Source organism: Rhineura floridana, chromosome 1, assembly GCF_030035675.1.
Source record: "Rhineura floridana isolate rRhiFlo1 chromosome 1, rRhiFlo1.hap2, whole genome shotgun sequence".
In the NCBI taxonomy this organism is placed as follows: domain Eukaryota; kingdom Metazoa; phylum Chordata; class Lepidosauria; order Squamata; family Rhineuridae; genus Rhineura; species Rhineura floridana.
The window spans coordinates 233,893,154-233,914,445 of NC_084480.1; the positions used below are offsets into that span (position 1 = coordinate 233,893,154).

Here is a 21,292-nt window from a genome sequence, read left to right on the forward strand (position 1 = left end):
TCCTATTCTACACTTCCCAGGATTCTTTGGGGGAAGCCAAGACTGTTTAAAATGAAATAAATGTCTGGCTTGAGTGTGGCCCCCTAATTATCCAAGCCAAACAATGGTTAGTCTGGCTTTTAGAACACTGACAGTTGGTTCTTAGTGAGCATGCCTGCACTATCATAAACTCCAATGTTACTTTTCTTAAATTAATTGAAAATCAAGCATGCATCTTTTGTTTACATTTAGACTGCAGAAGATGAAGGTCAGAATATGGGGCAAGGTCAATAATAGGATTACAAGTACTCTGTGAACATGGCTGACTTTTGATTAATTTCAACAAATTATGAGACAACTGACAGAAAAAAGTCCAACAGGGATCTGGATTTTTTTTCTCATTTTACACTTTGAACTCTCGATTCTCTCTGAGTGTTTTGTGTATTCCCATGAAAACATAGAGGGTTGTTAAGCAAGCATTTCTGAGTTCAGGACTATAAGTTTTGTAAGGTTTTGTTTTGAAATGCACTTATCGGAAGCAGCAGAATGGCATGGATGTATTTTCAATTTAACATGGCAGAATGTGAAAAGTCCATGCTGGTTATAGTATCCAGCCACTCTTGTGGCTGTATAATTTTAAAAGATGATACATTTGGAATGTAATAATAAAATTTGTCCATGACCTAAACATTCATGAGCAGCTCTTGAAATTTCTCTCAAATACATGTGGCTTGTGAATCATGATTAATTTTCAGCTGTTCACTGATGAAGATATATTATTAATAATTCTCTGTTTGTGATGGATCACATCTAATAAAATATACAATGTATATTCAAAACAAGAATAGCACCTTGCAATTATTTAAAGGGATCTTTACCCTTCAGTAAGATGTGGTTCCATGCAGGAGAGTGAAAAATATCTGTCTCAAAATGCTAGCCACTTTGCCATATTTTAAAGGGCTCATTTCTATATTTCCTGAGGTACATTAATCAGGAAATTTTTCAGCTGCTGCCCTGAGATATAATCTAATTTAGATAAAGACCTATACAAACAAAAGAGGAAAAGAGTCTGTTTTAAGAATGGATCTGAAGCCCATCTGTTTGGCTCGTGGCTTGAAATGATTTAAACAGCAGCTTCTTCCTCCTGACAGATAATCTATGGATAAAAATTACTTTGGCGTCTGATTGCTCTTAATTAATGTTCTTCCTGACAATGAAGTTACTCCAGATGACAATCAGTATTGCCTGTCGGAAGAAATAAGAGTGTTGGTGTGTCAGTACTCACAATGCCCTTGGAGTTACATTGACAATCACAGCGGATGCCTTACCTTTATTATCTTGCAATGTAAAGTTGTGGTTATTTGCAGCCTCTCCTGCCAAACTGAAGGAAAACTGATGACCACTAGGTGGATCATCCTTGTCAACAGCACTGATTCTTTGAATTATCTAGAAAGAAATGTGATTTGCCTTCATGTTAGATTTTAATATGCATTAAATACAAGATCAGCACTTTGCACTACATGTAAGATAACTGTGCAGAGCTCTGATAAGGGAGGGGAAAATGTTACATGAAGTTCGCATGACCCATAGTCAGTTCTTGTTACATTAGTGTACTCATCAGAATTTGGTTTAGAGTTTCCCTTTTGATAGCACACTTGTTTATTTTGTGTGTGTGGTGGGGAGGGATGCTGGCAGAGAAAAGGGGGGAAATGGTGCATGTGGATGCAGGCAACCACTTCCATTTAAATAGCTCTTGTGCAGATGAAAATAACCTGGAGATAATATTTTTTATAAATTCAAGCTGAAACCAAACAGGAACTGACAGGCTCTTCAAATGTTTATTCTGTAATACAGTACATCTCTCATGTTATTGTTATGTCTAATATTGGTGGGAGGATTATATATATATTATATATATATATATATAAAATGCTTGCCCACCAAATGTGCACTCACATCCGTTCCATAGAGATTTGGTGATCAATGGGATCAATGGGACTTTTGGAAGGAATCAAGGATCAAGAGGACTTTAGAAGCTTCACTTAAAGTGGGAGACATGCATACTTTGGTAGGCATATTCAAACTTATTGGAACCTGGAGCTAGAATATAAGGCACAGTTTAACAGGACCATTTTACAGAATGAGAAAGTAACCAAACCCAATCAGTAAATAACTGGATTCAGGACACGCTCACCTTGGCAGCACATAAAAAATGCATTACTTTGTCACTCAGGTGAGTGATGGGTGCAGCCAGCCCCAAACAGCCTTGCAGACCAAGCTGGGAGGCCTGGGAGGCCTAATTAGACCCATGGCTATAGGGGTAGTTGGGGATGAAGGGTGGGCATAACATTGTTGCTGTAGTTATTTACTAAATTCCTGTACACAACTGGAAACTCCAACATGAATGGGATATTGATGTATTCAATATGGGGGTGGGGAATGAGGAACTGGGAATTGTTTGCTTATAAAAAATAAATAAGTTAGCCATGACTGATAAGTGTGACTAAATTTGGATTCAACCTACTGTAAATGTAAAGCTTCCTTATTAGAGAAAAATACACTGAATACGGACTAAATTAAATTATCTTGGGGAACCAAAAGGAGAATATAGTGAATATATGTGGATTTTAATTGTTTAGTCTGCACATTATGGAAAAAAATACTGCTGGTTAAACTGAATATGTTGCCTATGGTGGTTGGGGAAACCATATCCTAGATAGGCATCTGGATTTTGTGCTTATAGAATGGACTCTTATACTGTATACATTTGAAACTTCTGTGAAACATTTCTTTATTAGTGAAAGTTGTTGTTTGAAGAGGGTTAAAATCAGTGACTAACTGCACAGTCCTGTTCCCCTCCAATATTGATGGCTGCAGGGACTGGAGAGTTATGAGGGTAAATAGACACCTCTCTGTCAGGCTCCACTGGTGGAGAGGAGTGCATTCACAGTGAGAGGAGAACTGCTGCCAATGGTTCATCCACTGGTAGTAGCAAGCAAAAAGACCTGAAAGAGGTCGTTGCAGAAATGGAGTGCTGGTGCCTTTGCCCTCGAGCTGTCATAGTGAAAAGGAAGAAAGAACCACCTTTCTGCTCTACCTGCCACAACCTTCCAAAGCTTGTGTACAGTGGGAGAAATTGTGTAAGCAGGAGTTTCATAGCAATATTTTCAAAGAACTCAGGAAACAATTGCAGGCCTGGTTCAAACAAGTGCTACGGCACTCCATGATGGTGTGGAACTTTCATGTGCCCAAGAACACATCAGGAAGTGAATCAGTTACACTCGCACAATTTTAAAATTCCTATGATTGTGACAGCTCCAAAATGTACCACTGTACACACAAGTGCAGCTACAAGCATCTACTCTTTTACATACGTTCACACTGGAAATGAATAAGTTCATCCCGAAATTCAAAAGTGCTCACTCTGAAGTTCAATTGTGCCCATTGATAATATTCTTAATAATGGGAGGTATTCAACTAAAATGATGTGCTAGTGCAAGAATACTAGCACAATGACACTTTCCCCCTCTCATACCCCTGCACCACTCACAGATCTGCTCTGGAGGGTTGAGGGAAACGATGTAGGGGTGCCGCAAGGAGAGAGATCATTCCATTGCATAAGAAGAAATCCTTGCACTGACAGAATGGTCCACTTGGTGCTACATTGAATATAACTCATTGTCTTGTTTGTGAGCCAATCAGGAAATATTTCATGATGGGCAGCCATATAAAACTAATTAATATTAATTTATAATAATAGGTATAGCAGGCAGTGGAAGGAGGGGAGAGTGTGAATAAAAGACAGGAGGCCTTCTCAAAATGTGCCTGCTTGTTGTAACTTGAGCATCCACATAGTCAGCACCCTGTGCTTGAATGGTGTACAACCACTAGAGGTACAGTGCTGTACTCAGGTAAGCAGATTACTAATTAAGGCAGGACTGACTATATGACTATATGAACTGGCAGTTCCACACAGGGGCTTACAAAATGGCTACTACAATCAGGCAAATTGTAGGAACCATGTACACAGCTCCTTCAGGAAGTGCTAGTTCATTGTCCCCAGATGATCCTGGCCTCACTGAGAGCTTCTGGTAGTCCTGTACACTTCTGGAGGTTATAGTGTTGGGAGCCATGTAGCTGTATGAATCAGCTGTATGATTAATCTATTTTACAAGATGTTTGTGAAGACAGAATGCTGCTCTGAGTTCATCAGAGAAGGGCTGAAATAAAAAGGTAACAACTAGATAAACAAAGTGACAGAATCATTGTCAACTTTAGTAGGATCTGATACAAAAGTAATTCTTAAAGAACTAAAATGTTTCAGTCTGGCTCAAGGAATTATGAGAGATTCATTATATCAACACCTGAGGACAGCTGAGAGCAAAGGTAATTTATGGAATATGACATCAATTCCTTATTCAGCAGTCTAGGTGATCAATGGATACTGAGTGTATTCTCACCCTAAGAAATATCTCTTTAAGTGAGATTAAGTGAAAGAATGGAAATGTGCTAGTTTCATAGATTATGAAGTCTAGAAGATGTTCAGAATTGTATGCAATGTAGATTTACCTGTGCAGTTCTCTAGGAGGCTCTGGGATGATGAAGGTTTCAAATCTAGTTAATGTTTATTTTAGCTTCAAATCAACATGTCATTTTTACTGCAATAAAGTGATTATATTTTATCTTAAAAGAGGCATCACTGCAAATCAAATTACTGCTTTGCAGCAAATATCATCAAGCTGTTAGGAATATAAATCCACACCTGGCCAGGTTCTGCATTTTCACAGACAGTAGTTTCATAATCCATTGCAAACTCGGGAGCGTTGTCGTTGATGTCAAGGATACTGATGGCCGCATATCCCCTCCCAATTTGTGAGGGGTTTTCTGATTGAAAGGACAAGAACCAATTGTTATTCTTCATCATGAACCAATTCTGAAAGTATTAAATAAGCTCCATATTTCTGGGGCAACAAACGAATTTGTTATTGGGATTTTTGTCACTTAAAAATATATGATCAGAGATGCCATACTCGATCAGGCCAATGGCTCATCAAGTACACTGTCCTGTCTCTCATAGTGGCCCACATTGGACATTTGATAGCAAGGTACAAAGAAAGGCATAAACATGGATAATTAGTTCATCTTCTTCCATTTCCTTTCTCCCAAAAATGGAATATCATGAAATTACCCTCCCAGACCATGCATTAACATTTGATGCACCTGTTACAAATGATGTGTCTTAATTTAGCAGCAGTAGAGATGATTAATGAATCTTTCTTATGCACACTACAAGCAATGTATAATTCTACACTTGGAAGTGGTTACATTATATCACTGGTAGACAACATGGCATCCTGCACATGTTGTTGCACTACATCTCCCATTAGCCACAGCTAGCGGTTCCAATCTGATGGGCATTAGGTGGGTTACCCCTGCATTATATGACCAATAAATTGTATGCTTTTGTTTCTAATAACCATATACATACATATATGGGTATATATGTATACATATGTTTGATTTCTAGCCTCTGTCTTTTAATTCCAAGAGGTGCCCATGGCAGCTTACATCAAACAATATGGACACATCTTCATTACACATTAAAAGCAGTATTATACCACTTTAACAGTCATGGCTTCCCCAAATGAAATCTGGGAACTGTAGTTTATTACTGACATCAGGCAGGCAATTTTGCTCTATTCTTTTCAGCAACTACTTAAATAATTTGGGCAAGTCTATCCAGACACATAGATACTGATGTGTTATAATCTCCTTTTAGTTTACTGCTGATTTTAAGTAAGTTTTAAATGGTTTTAATGACTTGTTGTTAACTGTTTTTATTGATAATTTTAATATTTCTTGAAAACCGCTTAGATGTTTTGTTACAACCAAGTGGTATATACATTTTGTTAAATAAAATAAATAAATAGATAAATAGGTAATAGTACTGAGAGTTGTTAGGATACCCCTGTATCCCTCACAGAGCTAAAATCTCTAGAATTCCCTGGGAAGAGGGATTGACTGTTAAGCCACTCTGGGAATTGGAGCTCTGTGAGGGGAATAAGGATCGCCTAACAATTCTCAGCACCCTTAACAGACTACAGTTCCCAGGATTATTTGGGGGAAGCCATGACTAGGTGGTATCATAGTGCTTTAATGTATATAGCGTGGATGTGGTTTACGTTAGGGCTTACAAAATGGCTTTGAAATGGGAACTTACGACTCTCCATAGCCAAGACAGTGATGTTATGAACAGCATTTGTTTCTCTGTCCAACGGCTTCGCAGTGGTAATCACCCCACTGTTGGCATCGATATTGAAATATCTCTCCAGGTCTGTGTTTCGATCTATTGAGTACCTGGATGAAAGATGAAAGCTAATGTTTGATGTATGTACAATTGCAGTGCATGTTTTTTAAAATTCATTTATTTCACATTAAGGTGAAAGAGCTTGTGCTTTTTCATTCAGATTGTTCTCTCTCTTTTTTGTCCGATGTCTTATGGTCCTCCAGGAAACAAAGAGTACGCCACACAGAACCATCTGATTCTGCAAAATGCATTGTGTCAAGGGAAGTTGGCTCGGTTCCTGCATTTCATAATGCCCTCCTAAGTGAGGTCACAGGTATTTCCTTTCTTTTTCTGTTCTTTAACTCTTAGGTCAGCCACTCATTTATTTTTGGAAGACTCTACTTCTGAACCCAACCTAATGTGGAATAGATTTGAAAGCAAGCCACCTAGCTGTGTCAATCTCATGCAGTTCCCAGTAGTTTCCATTGTGAGATGTGGAACTTTTTTCACAGGCAGAAAAGCCCCTTGGGCAGATAAAAAAACCTATAGAGTAGGTCAGGGATTACATAGTACTACATTTGCTTCTGGGGCCTTATTGTCATCATACAAACACAGGCTCCTGCCACTGAGCTTCCCTGGCTTAAGCAGAAAATAACCCATGAGAAAGGGAGAAATTATCTATTGTTCAACGGTTTAGTCACCCTCTTTGAAATTTGCTATACACTTTTAGATTCATTAGAAAAACCTCCTTAATGTTACACAATTTACCAGAAGGCTAAAAATTCTTATCAGAGAGTTTATTTGGGCCCCTGGATGATATAAAATCGGAACAGTGGTGGCTGGTGCCCATTGGAGCTGGGAGGGTGAAGTCAAAGACCCCAAAGATGGAGCCAAAGCCAATCATTCCCTTCCCTGGTGTAAACAGCACTGGGAATTACTTAACGATGGTGATCCATAAACAAATCAAAATAGAATAGCATCCACTTTTACTTTAAGATTCCTGAGCGAGGGTTTATAGGGAATAGGCTCTGGAAAAAAACACAAACGCATGCACCAGTACTCCAGACAAAGAATGTATAGTAGAGAAGAAGGGAGATGAAAAGGCCACACAGGGTTCTATGGCTTGGTTAGAAAGAAACCTCGTTGACCATTCATGGTAAAGAAAAACAGGATGGTGGAGGTGGCAGAGAAGTTCAGATCTTCCACAGCAACTGCCAAGAACACTAGGTACAATGCTGTGGGAGCATGTTAATTTATTTATTACATTTATACCCTGCCTTTCTTTTCATCATAGAAACCCAAGGCGGCTTACATATGGTTCCCAGGTGGCCTCCCATCCAGGCACTGACCAGACCTAACCCTGCTTAGCTTCAGCCTCATGTGCCTTCAGACCATTGCCTGGGACCATAAGGATGCAAGTAAAAACATAAGAACATAAGAAGAGCCTGCTGGATCAGGTCAGTGGCCCATCTAGTCCAGCATCCTGTTCTCACAGTGGCCAACCAGGTGCCTGGGGGAAGCCCAAGTGCCCCAAGTACCATTGCAGTAGGGCCCCTCTTTTCGGCATTCCGCTTCTCGGCGTTCCGCTAATATGACAGTTTTCAATTACAGTAGGGCCCCACTCATACAGCGCTTGTTCTGCTTTTTCTGAGCTTTTCGGACGTCATTTTATTGTCGGTGTTCCACTTTTTGGCGGGGGTCTGGAATCTAACCTGCCATATGAGTGGGGCCCTCCTATACTTGGAAAAAGCCAAGGCCAAGCTGTTAGGTTCCGTTAACAGGAAACACTTCCACTTTCTTCAGAATAAAAGGAGGTTTAAAAATGTATATGCACATGAGTATATGTACAATTTGTCTATGTTCACTTTTAATAAAAAGGATGGATAGCTCAAACAGTGATGATTTTGATAGTAAAGATAAGGTAGTTTGCACATTTGTACTTTACTGTATTTTTCCCAAATAGATAGCCTTTATTATGTCCCTTAGTACAGTAATCCACTACAGTGGTTTCCTGAAGCAGCAATGTTTTCATAATTCAGGAAAGGCAGAATTTTCCATTATATTGTTCAAAGGCTTTGAAAATGTATAACAGGGGTTAACTCCCTTTTGGGGCCAGTGGATATATTTGCAATTTTATTAAAGTGTCATGGGTACCAGTCACAAAATGGCTGCAGTTGGGATATGGCATAACTCAAAATGGATGCCATGGAACATGGAATAAACAATATGGATTCCATGAGGGAGTGGCATGATGGCTGCCATGTCTAAAAGAGGAGAAAAAGAGAGACCACACAGTGGTGTAGGCATGCCCCCATCAATGTGGGAAAAGGCACCTACAACTGTTACCACCACATTCACTCATAGAGAGAAGCTTTTTGGTTCTCACAACAGATTGGGGGGTAGCTGTCCAATCCTCACATCCAATGAAAAGTGGGCATGTTTAAGGGTGTGTGTTCAATGTAGGAGAGGCTACATTGCAAAGTGCAAAGAGGAAAAGAGCAAAGTTGTGTATTGTGGATTGAATTTAAATTTACTGAGACCTTTTACAGGAGCTATAGGAAGTACTAGTGGGCACAGTGGTGCTCATGGGTACCGTGTTGGTGACTCCTGATTTAGCATCTTGGTGTGTGTGCACTGGCTTTTTTGTTTAGAAAACAAAGAAAGAATTAGCTGCAGGCAGGGTCTAGTCACAGATTTAAAAGCAGAAAAGGGGTATGGCTAAATAGTGTTTGGTATGCATTAGAGCAGGACTGGGGATATTTTTTCTGTCAGATTCCCTTAGAAGTCTGTTGGAAGCTACAAGCAGCACCAACACTTTTCTTTTTCTGATGCCCCCCTCTCTCCCCACACTTCCTCCCTGTCCAGTGGGGTTCCATTGGAGAAACAGATCGTTCTTGCCAGAGGCCTAAACTGATTGCTTGAAGAGGGCTTTTGAAATCAGGCAGAGGGCCACATGCAATTAGACCAAAGGTTGCAGGTTTCCCACCCTTGCACTTGAGTTGAGATTAATCAGCCTCCAGCTCATTGATTTAACTTCAGAGATTTGGGAGGAAGGGAAGCTTAAAAATAGCAACTTTTGAGTATGCATGTACTACATATAACCTTTTAAAAATGCTTAAAGAGCAAAGGTAGGGACAAAATAGGAGCAGCCATTTACCACGTACAAGTACCAGAAAATAGGAGCCATCTTTGGAAAAGAGACTTTGGAAAAGGACAGTTAGAACATTAATAGTAATAGTGGAGGAATGATGGATTTGGATGGCTACAGCATTCAGGAGGCTGAAATTTAGATAATGGCCATTTTCACTTCAGTTTTAGATCAGCAAGTAGAAAATTCTTTGGAGTTCAGAAGAATACAGGTGAATTTAAAGCCCTTAATGGTCTGAGGTCTATGATATCTATAAAAGCACCTTCTCTCATATCAACCCACCCTTTCTTTAAAATCAGCAGGGGGGTGTTATGGTGGTCCCCCCCATTGAGGACATATGGAGTGAGGGTGGCTATAGTAGGGTCTCAGTAGGAAGCTCCGAAACTTTGGAATGATCTTCCCATTGATGTGTATCTTGCTCCATCATTACTTTCATTTAGGAAACAGTTAAAGATGTACCTCTTCTACCAGGTCTTTTTGTAGAGAAAGTGTGATACAGAATATAGGTATTGTGGAATTATATAACTGTTGGAACTACTACTGGGTTGCTGATATTTAGTTTGCTGTTTTGAATGTTTTATAGTATGTATTTATGATGTTTTTAATTTGTAATCCACTCTGTGTCTGTTTGGGAAAGGGTGGTATAGAAATCCCTAAATAAATAAATAAAATTATGAAAGAAAACCCAGAAAACTCAGTCTTTGAAGCTGAAGTGTTCCTCTAACAGACAAACTTTTAATCTCCTTCCCTGCAGATCAGCAATAGATCATGCTTTCATTTGCCTATGCATACAGTAAACAGATAATTTTCAAGTGAGATGTGTAGATCACATGCTTTGCATGCAGGTCCAAGCCCTGGCTTCTCAAGTGGGGAGAGCAATTGCCAGTCAGTATAGGTAATACTGAGCTAAATTGATAAATTGTCTGATTGGGTATAAGGCAGGTTCCTAGGTCCTATGAAATGATTGATAGGGCTACTAACAGTGTTCATCTATTGTGAAGGCACCTTTGAAGATGATATGCAAAAGTTTGTTTGGGTAATCCTTTTCTTGAACTTTTTTTAAAAAATTCTGTTTGCCATCTGATTGCTCCATGTCAGTGGAGGGGACAGGATTTCTGGACAGCAGCACTGGAACTTGGAATAAGTTGTTGAATGCTAGTAACTAGAAATTAATAATCACCGCTGATCACTGAAATGGTGTAGACCAGTGGTTCCCACACTTTCTCCTCCACAGACCATTTGAAAATTGCTGATGGGCTTGGCAGACCACTTAATGGTTATTCTGCCTGTTGTAGCAATTGTGCTGCACTGTGCTAGATGCGGTATGATTTTTTATTCTATTTTGATTGCTTCTTTTATTTCTTATTTTGTATTGCATTTTATTATAATTTGCATTCCACAGAACTCTAATTGTAAAACAATAAAATAGGATACAAGAAATAAAATAAGCAATCAAAATACAAGAAAAAATCAATATGAATATTTAATGTAGACATGCCACAGACCACCTGAATGAAGCTCTTACACCACTGGTGGTCCACGGATCACAGTTTGGGGACCCCTGGTGTAGAGTACCAATGCATGAGGGTTCCATTGGCAACAGAACTGGCTTGCACATTATGGGATTGCCAACCTTTTTGGGTCAGCAGGCACATCTGGAATTTTGAGAAAGCACCATGGGGCAGTAGGGCATGACACAACACACAGTGGCTGCTGTGGGGATTTGTCATGACACAAAATGAATGTCATATCTGATACAGCAGAAAAAGATGTAGGATCAAAACAATGGTGTGGGCATGCCCCCCCCAAACAGCCACCCAATTAACTGGGAACAAGATGGTAAATTGGAGAGCCTTTGGGGAACAGCTCTGGCATCACTGTTACATGGTGCTATGAATGGAATGTGTTGTAAGAGTACACTAATCATTTGCAGGTCTGTCAACCAATAGTTTGGTTGATTTAATCATCATTCTTTTAACTGAGCAATCAATTCCATTTTTATATATTTACATATTACAAAAACCTCAATATGAATACCTTTTTGAGATACCAGAGACAATGGCCAGGATCCCAACGTCACTTCCATGAATAGAACCGAGTTCACAATCATAGAATTCGCTTTTCTGCCTCCCCCTTCCCTCTCCAACCCCAGAAAAATGTTTCTGGCAGTTGGAGGACCCTTGCGGGGAGAGGGGAGTTGGCAAAAACCACACCTCTTGTGTGAACAAACTAAAAGTATAGCAAGTTAATCCACTGACTAAACGTTAGCTTGTAGCCCTACACTTTCATTTATTTGTTTGTTCCTTGTCTTTCCAAACTTTTCCCAGTTTAATGGACCTAAGGAGCATCAATTATTTTTATTCCTAACCTTTAGGAATGTTTGTGCAAAGCTGGCATACTCATCTGGCTTTCATTTTAATACCTCCTTGATTTGGTTTTCCCCTCATGGCTGAACTGCTGTATTTGGTCAGCAGTGCACAGCTCTTGAACAGCGTCATGGCTGGCATCCTTTCCCCAGAGTCATTACCTGTCACCTTTGCAATATAGTCAATCTTGGCAGGGCCAGGCAGATGGAATTTAATCTCTGGACAGCTCTCAAGCTTCCTGGCTATTAACCCTGACACTATTCAGCATAGCTAGTCAAAAGATGGTTGTAAGAACATTAGTTTGTATGACATATATTCTTGATAAAAATTCAACTGATTCAAGTTGTCTAATAACATTGGGTTGTATCCAAGTAGCATTACTAGAGGCAGCTTACACAGCATATTTTTATTTTCCCCACTGCAGCCCCCTCTACCCCCCCCCAAAAAACCCCTTTCCCAGTGATTTGGTGAGTCCAACAAAACCTTGGATCCTAACTGGCTTTTGCTTGAGGGAACACACTTTGAGCAGAGTTCTGTTCATTAAATGTTACCACCAGCAGAAGGTAGGGAGGTGACTTTGTCTGATCCCCCTTCTGCCTTGAGAAAAGCTGCTCTGGAGGGTTGGTGAACTCCTCGCAGCAGCATGAGGATAAATCAGTGAAAGTTGTCTTCCCTTTTCTGCCAGTAGGCTCCTTTGTTGGATCCTGGTCTCCTTTGTGATTATAAGGAGCAATTTCATTCATGGATGCCGAGTTAGGATCGAAGGCATAGTGGGCATATAAGGCTGCAGTGGGAGGGGAGGAATCATCCTAAAACACTTGGACAAAAACCTCCACCCATTTCTAGGTAGTTCCCCACCCACAATAGCTGCATTCAATGTAGCCTACCATGTTTGGTAGGTACTCCCAATTGTCTAGAGAGGCTTTTGGCAGGTTTAGGGAACTGCAGGGGAAAGAACAGGACAGGAAAGATCTGTTGCATAAACTTGTTTTCCACTAACACAAGATTGGATACAATCCATAATTAAAAAACACTGCTGTGCCCATCTGTCTTCCTAAATATCTAAATATCCATGTACTATCAAACTGCAGAGACAGCATCCAAACGTTGCAAGCTCTGCTAACACCTCCATGTGTGCTTTGTTCCCTCTAGTAACCTATGCACCCTCAAAAACAACTCCGGAGGATTGGGGACATGTGGTGCAAGGAGAGGAAATGGAAGCCTCATTGCATGAGAGGAAATACACACATGAAGCACTGGATCCCTTCCTAGGTATTATCTATATGGAAGTAGATTACTATAATTCATTCCTGTGCTACAGCTAGGGTAGTGAAGCTGAGAGTGCATTCTCCCAAGGCTATCCAATGAGACTATACTGGTATTGGAAATCACTTTTCCTAGACAGGCTCAATCTTTTTTTAACTGATGGACTAGTCACTTGGAAAGCTGTAGTTCAATTTTCACAAGCAGAAAACAAAATGAGGACGATCACAAATCAAAATCTTTATACCAGAATAATTTAGAGAATACATATGGAAGTACAGCCTTATGTATTAAAATGAGTGTAAGATATCTATAATAAATGGTATCAAATATTTGTTTTATCAGATGTACTGCCCCATTTTCTCTTTTTTTCAAGCTGCCAAACTTTGGTGAAATTCTAATCAGGGCTAATCAAAGGCAGAAAAGCATAAAAAAGGCTGTGTCCTACAGTTCATGTCATTCTGAGTTTGATAGTTGTGAGTCCTCTGGAAGTTTCATCCTCTGAAGAGGAAACCTTGTCCTCCAATCTCAGATGCTTAGCAGCTGGTAATGATTACTCAGTAATGACAAAAAGACCTGTTTCACATGGTAAATAGTGCTCCTTTAATTATTTTATCATATATTTTCCCAGCACTGAAAAAAGGTGTCAGTCCAGCTCCAATTAAGCACTATAATGTTGGCATTGCTACCCTATAAACAGATATCAGGCCTATCAGTTGCTTTTGCTCTTTTACAGATGTATTGGATAAACATTCAATGACAATTCCATAGTATGCTTGAGTTAAGTCCTTTTGAAAAGCTGCCTTTTTTACCAACCACTTGTCTTACGTATAGGGTAGAATATACATACATATGAAAGACATCAAGACAGTGTACATATTTGTAGGCTGAAATACATAAACATTACAAGCATAAATGTTGCAAGGAATTACTGTAAGAGATAGTATGATAAATGAATGCATCTCCAGTAAGAGAGGCTTGGGAACAGATTTCTGCAAAATGCACATTCAATATGCATTCACCATACACATTGCTTCCTTTCTGTAAATAGTATGCTCTGCAAAGCGTTAGGTGTAATTAATTTAATTGGAACATAAGCTATGGATTGTGGATAATAATGGATCCTTGTCGTCTACAAAATATTTTCCTTACATAATCCTGTTATAATTTCATTTGTAGTGTTGGAAAAATATTTTAAAGAGGTTTAAAGAGAGATATAACAAAATCACTGAAACACAGCCCAGAAGACAAGATATCCACATTATTGCAAATATATGGGTACACACTGCAAAGTAAAAGGAATATTTGTTTTGTAAAATGTTTGTATTATGTTGTGCCCCAAAGGATTAAACCTGTTTGCAGCTATACGTAGCAACAAATTGGTGATAGGCTGATTTAGTGGTTCCACTGTCTAGCACAGGGAAACCCCACATGAGTGAGGGTCTTCTACATTCACTGTATACTCTGTGAGCACAGAATGGGCATGCACCCATAATTTAACATTAAAGTGAACTGAAAAGCCCCTACCCTGGGGAGAGCTCCAGGTGCTGATCTAATCTTTAGTGAGTTTTGGCTTGAGTTCCAAAAATATCAAGAGCGAAATAAGATAAGACTACCCAAATGACAATAAAACATAATTGATTGTATCCAACTAAATCTGATTCAAGAGTAGACCCAGAAGGGCGAAGGCAAAGGAGGGGAGAAGAGGGGAGAAGAGGAGAGGAGCAGAGGAAGAAGGGAGGGGAGGGGGAAGAAGGAAGAGGAGGGGAGAGGGATGGGATAAGAGGGAGGAAGATTGGAGGCAGGTTTGATCATGTGCATGCTTATTGAGTTCAATGGGTGGAGGTGGGCTGACTGTTAAACCACTCTGGCCATTGGAGCTCTGTCAGGAAAACAGGAGTTCCTGATTAGCCAAGCCAAACAGTTGGCTCTTATTGAGCATACCTGTGCTTATCATTGACTCTAATGTTAATTTCCTTAAATTAATTAAAAGTCATCCATGCATTTTTTAAAACTTTTTAAATGAAGGTCAGAGTATGGGGCAAGGTCAGTAATAAGATTACAGGTCCTCTGTGAGCATATCTGATTAATTTCACCAAATTATGAGACCACTGACAGAAAAAAAGTCCAACAGGCATCTGGATTTTTTTACTGTTGTTTTGGACTTTAAAATGACAATTCTCTGTGTTTTGTGTATCATCACAAAAACATAGAGGATTGTTAAGCAAGCATTTCTCAGTTGAGGACTATAAATTTTGTAAGATTTTGTTTTGAGATGAGATTATGGGAAGCAGTAGAATGGCATGGGAGTATTTTCAATTTAACATGGTGGAATGCAAAAACCCGATACTGGCTATAGTATACAACCACTCTTGTGGCTGTATAATATTGAGGAACAAATGAAAGGAGATGTAACATTACCTGACAGGGCTGTTAGATGCATCTGGGTCATGGGCTGCAACAGTTCCAATGATGGTACCCACTTTGGCTGCTTCGGAAACCACCATGGTATACAAACGTGAGGTAAATACAGGTGGTTCATCTACATCTTCCACAATAATCTTCACTGTGGTCATATCACTAAATGGCCCAAGGCTTAAAAAGCGAGGATCGACCTGCTTATTTGCTGCTTCAATTCTCAAAGTATAGCTGGCCTTGGCTTCATAATCCAGCTCCTACCGAGAAAAAGTTAAGAGTTCCAAATTATAATCAGCAAGCTCCTTGACTTGCAAATATCAGTGAATAATGTGTGCATTTACTACTCCTAAGTACAAAATGTGAATTATGTCAAAGTGCCAATATTTTCCACAGTCTGGGCTAATTACAGAACAGGTTTTTCCTACCACAACTGAGATTTTAAAAGCCTACCGAAAATGAATTCCAAATGGAATAGAGTCTTGTGCAAGAGTCTGACACATTCAGTCCCTCATCTACCACGCCAATGAGAACCATAAAAAGTCCAGGTTACAGGCAAGCCAAGTCTATCGAACCTTTAATGGGATACACTAACTTTAAGATTGGATAACTGTGACCCACTCTATGTGTGGCTCTCCTTGAGTTTGGTCCGGAAACTACAGTTAGTGCAGAATGCTGCAGCACGATTGTTGAGAATAGTGAGGCACTGTCAGTATATAACACCATTGCTCAGAGATGTGCACTAGCTGCTGATTTGCTACCCGGCCAAATCCAAGGTGTTAGCATTGGCATATAAAGCCCTCAACAGCTTTGGACCAGTTTACCGAAGCATCTCCTTATCCCATATGTGCCCATTCAGCCACTTAGATCTGCAAAACTGGCACTGTCACAAATGCCACATTTATTCTGTACTCAGAAGAAATCAATCCTTTAGTGTGGCAGCATTTACACTTTGGAACTCCCTGCCCACTGATATTAGAAAGGTATCTTCACTGTATTGTTTTTGGTGCCCACTTAAAACCTTTTTGTTAACAGTGTTTTAAAATTATTGATTTTATTTTATATTTTAAATTTTTATGTAACTTGCCTTTAATGTTTGTGTTTTATTGATGTTTTAAATGAATATTTTAAACTGTCTACTGGAAACCACTTAGAGGTCTTTTGTCCTATTAAGTGGTATATAAATTTTGTTACATAAATAAAAATACAGTTCCACATTTTTTCTACTAGGATACGGTAGTATGTTTCCAAAACACTGCATAATATTATTTGTACAAGTAAGAAAACTGATTTTTTTCCCACTACTAATTTTCCAATTTACTGTACATAAAGATCTGGAATATCAAGGTAACATCACATGTTCAGGAAAAGAAATCAGGTTTTGCTTAGGAATCTATTTTTTGCTATTTTTGCACATTACATTTGAAAATGTGGGTAATTAGAAGGCAAGATTATTTAATGAGAGTAAACAATGGAGCTGAAGCTAACAATAATAACTAATAATCATAATCATATTTTGTGAGTGTGTGATGCTGTTTTCAAATCATATAAATCAGCTAAATGGAAATTGGTTGAACTGCTAATGTCACAATCAAACATGCAAATTAGATTGATTAAGAAGAATGGTGGGACAAATTGCTGTTAATGTTGCTATCACTGCAGTTCACAACATTGTGGAGGCAGCAGAAAAAATAAGTGCCTACCAATTACATAACAGGTCAGAACAGGACAGAAAGCACAAAGTAACATTGGTTTGTTAGGTGACAACAAGACTTTTAGGGGTCATGGTCAGTGTCTTTGTATATATGAAAATAGCACAAATGGTAAAGTGACCGCTAGATAAGAAATCTGTAAAATTTTGTAAGGTTAGGTACAGGGATTAGGGAAACTTTGTTTTTGTTTTCTGCTCATTTGACAGCAATTGATAGTTGCCTTCCACATCTCTCCCAAAAAGCGCCATGGATGGAAATAAAATAAGAACCTGTGAAAGTTATTGTGTTCTTGGAAGCTAGAGTTATCAGTCTCAACAGCACCTTCCCCCCACACCCACACGGTTTCCTTATATGCCGCCATTGGCTTCTCTCAGAGGTATGGCAGGATTTACATTTAATAAATGACATCAACAAAATTATATGGAGGGCTCAGAGGGAAATGTATCTATTTTCACAGATGATATGTGCTTCTCTGAATTGAGACCAATGCTTTGATAAAAGCCTGATTCAGCTTGGGCCGCTTTGGAGGACAAGCCCCGTATCTCTCCAAAGAGGCCTGGTTTGGGGTTCATGATTCATATCAACTGCGTCGGAAACACACACACATACACACACACAAACACTTATGCCAACATACACATTTAAACCAACATAATACGATTATTTGCTATTTGATTTAGCAATGCTACAAATGAGGTACATTACACAAATTTCATGTTTTTGCCTATCTTCACCCAGTGGAATTGTTATATAATAGAACTGTAAGCTAACTTGGATCATATGATGAAGGGTGTCTTAAAAATATACTTAATAAATAAATAAATAAATAAATAAATAAATAACCCTAGTCAGAGGCAGCATGCTTCTGAAAACCAGTTGCCGGAAGCCTCAGGAGGGGAGAGTGTTCTTGCACTCGGGTCCTGCTTGCGGGCTTCCCCCAGGCACCTGGTTGGCCACTGTGAGAACAGGATGCTGGACTAGATGGGCCACTGGCCTGATCCAGCAGGCTCTTCTTATGTTCTTATGTTCTTAATAAAATAAATTGCAACAATTCTCAGTAGATGCTGTTCTTGCAGGATTGTTCAAACTGCAGAAACAAAATCTAATGAGAATTGTTGACATGTATAGATATAACCATGCATATGCTCAGACAAATTCTTTCAGCAAACATTATTACAACAAAAACAATCAGTTGGGAAAAGTGAATGAAGTATGATCCAAAGCAGTTTTTTGAAGGCATTAAGTACTGAATGTTAAAAAAAAGAAAAAGAAAAAAGAAAACATTTTAAAGCAGCCTTCCCTGAAGTTTCCCAATTAAAATACAGCAGGCAGAACTATATCATTATGGCCACCTGGTATAAAGACATGCACCTTTAATTTATGATTTCTACCCATTTATTGATCTTCCTTTTTCTCTTGAATCAGAAATGGGTGGGTCACATTTTTTTTATTGGGGCTAGGAGACAACCTCACTATGTTCAGACATCACGCTAAAACATAGGATAAGAGCCTTAGGTTTGCACACTACCCCTTCTCCTCTCCTCTCGTGCACTCACAGTGAGGATTTCAAAAGGTTTTGCTTCTAGTTCAGATTAACTGCAGCTTTTTGTGTTGTCTAAACCAGACAAATTGTGGTTAATTTTAGCTGTGGCTCATTTGAAACAAATCAGCTTCGAAATATAGGTTATGATACTGCATTGTTTAAACATTAATTAACATTAACCACAGCTTAGTGCCCAGTCATCATATTAAACTGAGATTAACTGAAATCAGAAATGAATGGTTATGACCGCCTTCTCACAGCTGCATCAGGGAAGGAGAAGGGAGGGGGTGCACATGAACCTGCAGCTTGCTATATCTCATTCTCTCTGTCATGAACCTGCATACGTTCATGAGTTATTAAAAATATTATATGCAATACCTTGGCTCAAGCAAAGAACTCTGGGAGTTTCAGCCGTTAAAAAACAGACAGGCCTCTGAAAGAATAAAATGTTAAGTTTTGGTTTCCAGCTGAAGACGGTTAAGGGAAGCCTAAACAAGAAGCACCTGGCTATCTGTGCTAATTAGCAGGAGCCTGGCACTCAAGGCCATTTTGGCCTGTGAAGTTTGAAACACCGTTTGGGAGGGGGGCCTGGAAGGCGTGCAAAAGTGGAGAAACATCTAGAAAGAGATTACATCAGACAGCCCCTGATTGGTTAATTAATTTTGGACCGTTGGGATTCTTTTCCTTAAGTATAGGGCTGGAGACCCATAGCCTTTGTTCCCTCAGGAAGGTCCTGAAAGGTTCTTTCTGTCTGGTACCTATGGGAGGTAACCTATGCAGGGTTCCATTGCTTTGTGATGCCAATCTCTCTTAGGAGAGACGCCACTTCAACCATCTACCTCATGTGTAAGTATTAGGTTAGAAAGGTTGTTATTTTCATGTTGTGTGTATGAACTCTCTTGTGTGTACCTAAACCCCTGTTTGGGTGTATGGTCTTAAAGGATTACTCGCTGCTATATTTTGATGTGCACTTATATATTTTTAATAAAGCTACTTCTATTTAACCTGGTGTGTTCATTGAGAGAAAGGGTGGTTCTGAATTCAGCACCTTGACCATCTCAGCCACGCAACTACCAAAGCGGGAAAAAGAAGTTAAAGGCTTATTTCTAATTTGTGGTATTTAACCAGAGGTTCCTGACAAGGAGTGTAAGTTTGGCTCTTGTCTTTTAGGACCTTGGTTTACCTATTGTCTGGACTCAGAGTTCCCCTAGCTCTGAGTGGACCAGTAACAGGGGTGGTGGCAGCCTACTTTCTACCTTGCAGGGTTGGTGTTAGTTTTACACAGCCTTGGCAAGGAGGAATTTGATATTGAGTTTCCAGATCAATTGCCCAAGGGTGGAAATTGGGTTTGAAGCATGACTTCTGGTGCCTTGAGGGGCCCAGGGGCATAACACTCTCCATGTTAAATGTTGTTTTAGCCTGACATGCAGTTGTGGTCTCTGCTGGTGCAATTGGCTATGTAGTAGCATAGCAGTGGATAGGATTCTCTGTTCACTCCAGTCTGGAAATGTTTGAAAGTGATTTGAATAACATAACTATCATACAGTAAAAGAGCTGTAAATACATCAGGCCTATACTACGTGTTTGTTTTTGAGATTGTAAAGTCCTGGTAACTCAACTCCATCAGTTTCTAGTGGGGAAATATTTGTGTCAGCAGGAATTGTCCTATGAAAATATAAAATCTTACCACATCAGATTAACACATTAAAAGTAGGGTGTTCTAGGATTTGGCAATTTTTCATTCCCCACCACTGCTAACACCACCACACATGGGGTCTGTATATAAAAAGGGTTCCCAGTGTGAAACAGAGATGGCAGAGTTAAAGGGATGGGCAACAATTTCAATTCAGTTCATATTTGAAGCTGAATTTATCAAATTTGCCCTTTCCAAAACAATATCAGGACTGAAACAGAGCCATCCCTCGAAATTCACATTCAAAATTTGCAATGCAGTTCACCAACCAATGTTTACAAAAATGAATATATCAGGGGAAAGTATGCCTAAAAAAAGAAAACATGAATGAGAATAACATGCAAAAATGCATTATATGATATGGCTTGCAAAATGTGCATATTAGTCAAAACTGACTACAAAAATGTGTTTATTAGGAAAAGTGGCACAAAAATGATGGAGAATTTTCTTTTAAAAAATCGCAGATTGCTGCAAAATTTGGAGAACTGAATTGAACGGGAAAAATGAGGAACTGAGAGAATTGAAATTGACAGATCTTTCCATTCCTACACAGTTATCAAATGAGAATTATATCACCATGTGAATTAGCCATATGAAATGAACTATAATGTTGTCAAGGAGAGGAGAATTGGATCAGGTGCCCTAGACTAAGTTTAACCTTTCATCACCATCTTATTCCTCAACATCGTATTAAAGCTTTACATGCTGTGATCATAGTGATATTTTGGCTTTGGTTGCCTTGGGCTGGAGATTATTTATTTATTTATTTACCTATTTATTCAGATTATATCCCGCCCTTCCTCCCATCAGGAGCCCAGGGCAGCAGACAAAGCACTAAAACACTTAAAACATCATAAAAACAGATCTTAAAATACATTAAAACAAAA

At 39.2% G+C, this 21,292-nt stretch overlaps 1 protein-coding gene across 2 annotated transcripts in view; it reads right to left on the reverse strand.

Annotated features, from left to right (window-relative positions):
• LOC133369415 (cadherin-7) overlaps positions 1-21,292 on the reverse strand; it is a 183,217-nt gene that overhangs the window by 35,483 nt on the left and 126,442 nt on the right. The window contains exons 1-5 of one of the 2 annotated variants that reach the window (XM_061594714.1): positions 19,091-19,178; positions 15,464-15,717; positions 6,200-6,336; positions 4,742-4,863; positions 1,308-1,425 (exon numbers count right to left, since the gene is read on the reverse strand). In XM_061594714.1, the coding sequence (XP_061450698.1) occupies positions 1,308-1,425; positions 4,742-4,863; positions 6,200-6,336; positions 15,464-15,618 (532 nt within the window). In that variant the 5' untranslated portion in view covers positions 15,619-15,717; positions 19,091-19,178. Of the gene's footprint in view, positions 1-1,307; positions 1,426-4,741; positions 4,864-6,199; positions 6,337-15,463; positions 15,718-19,090; positions 19,179-21,292 lie in introns of those variants that run through there. The other variant, XM_061594705.1, reaches the window with a different exon arrangement.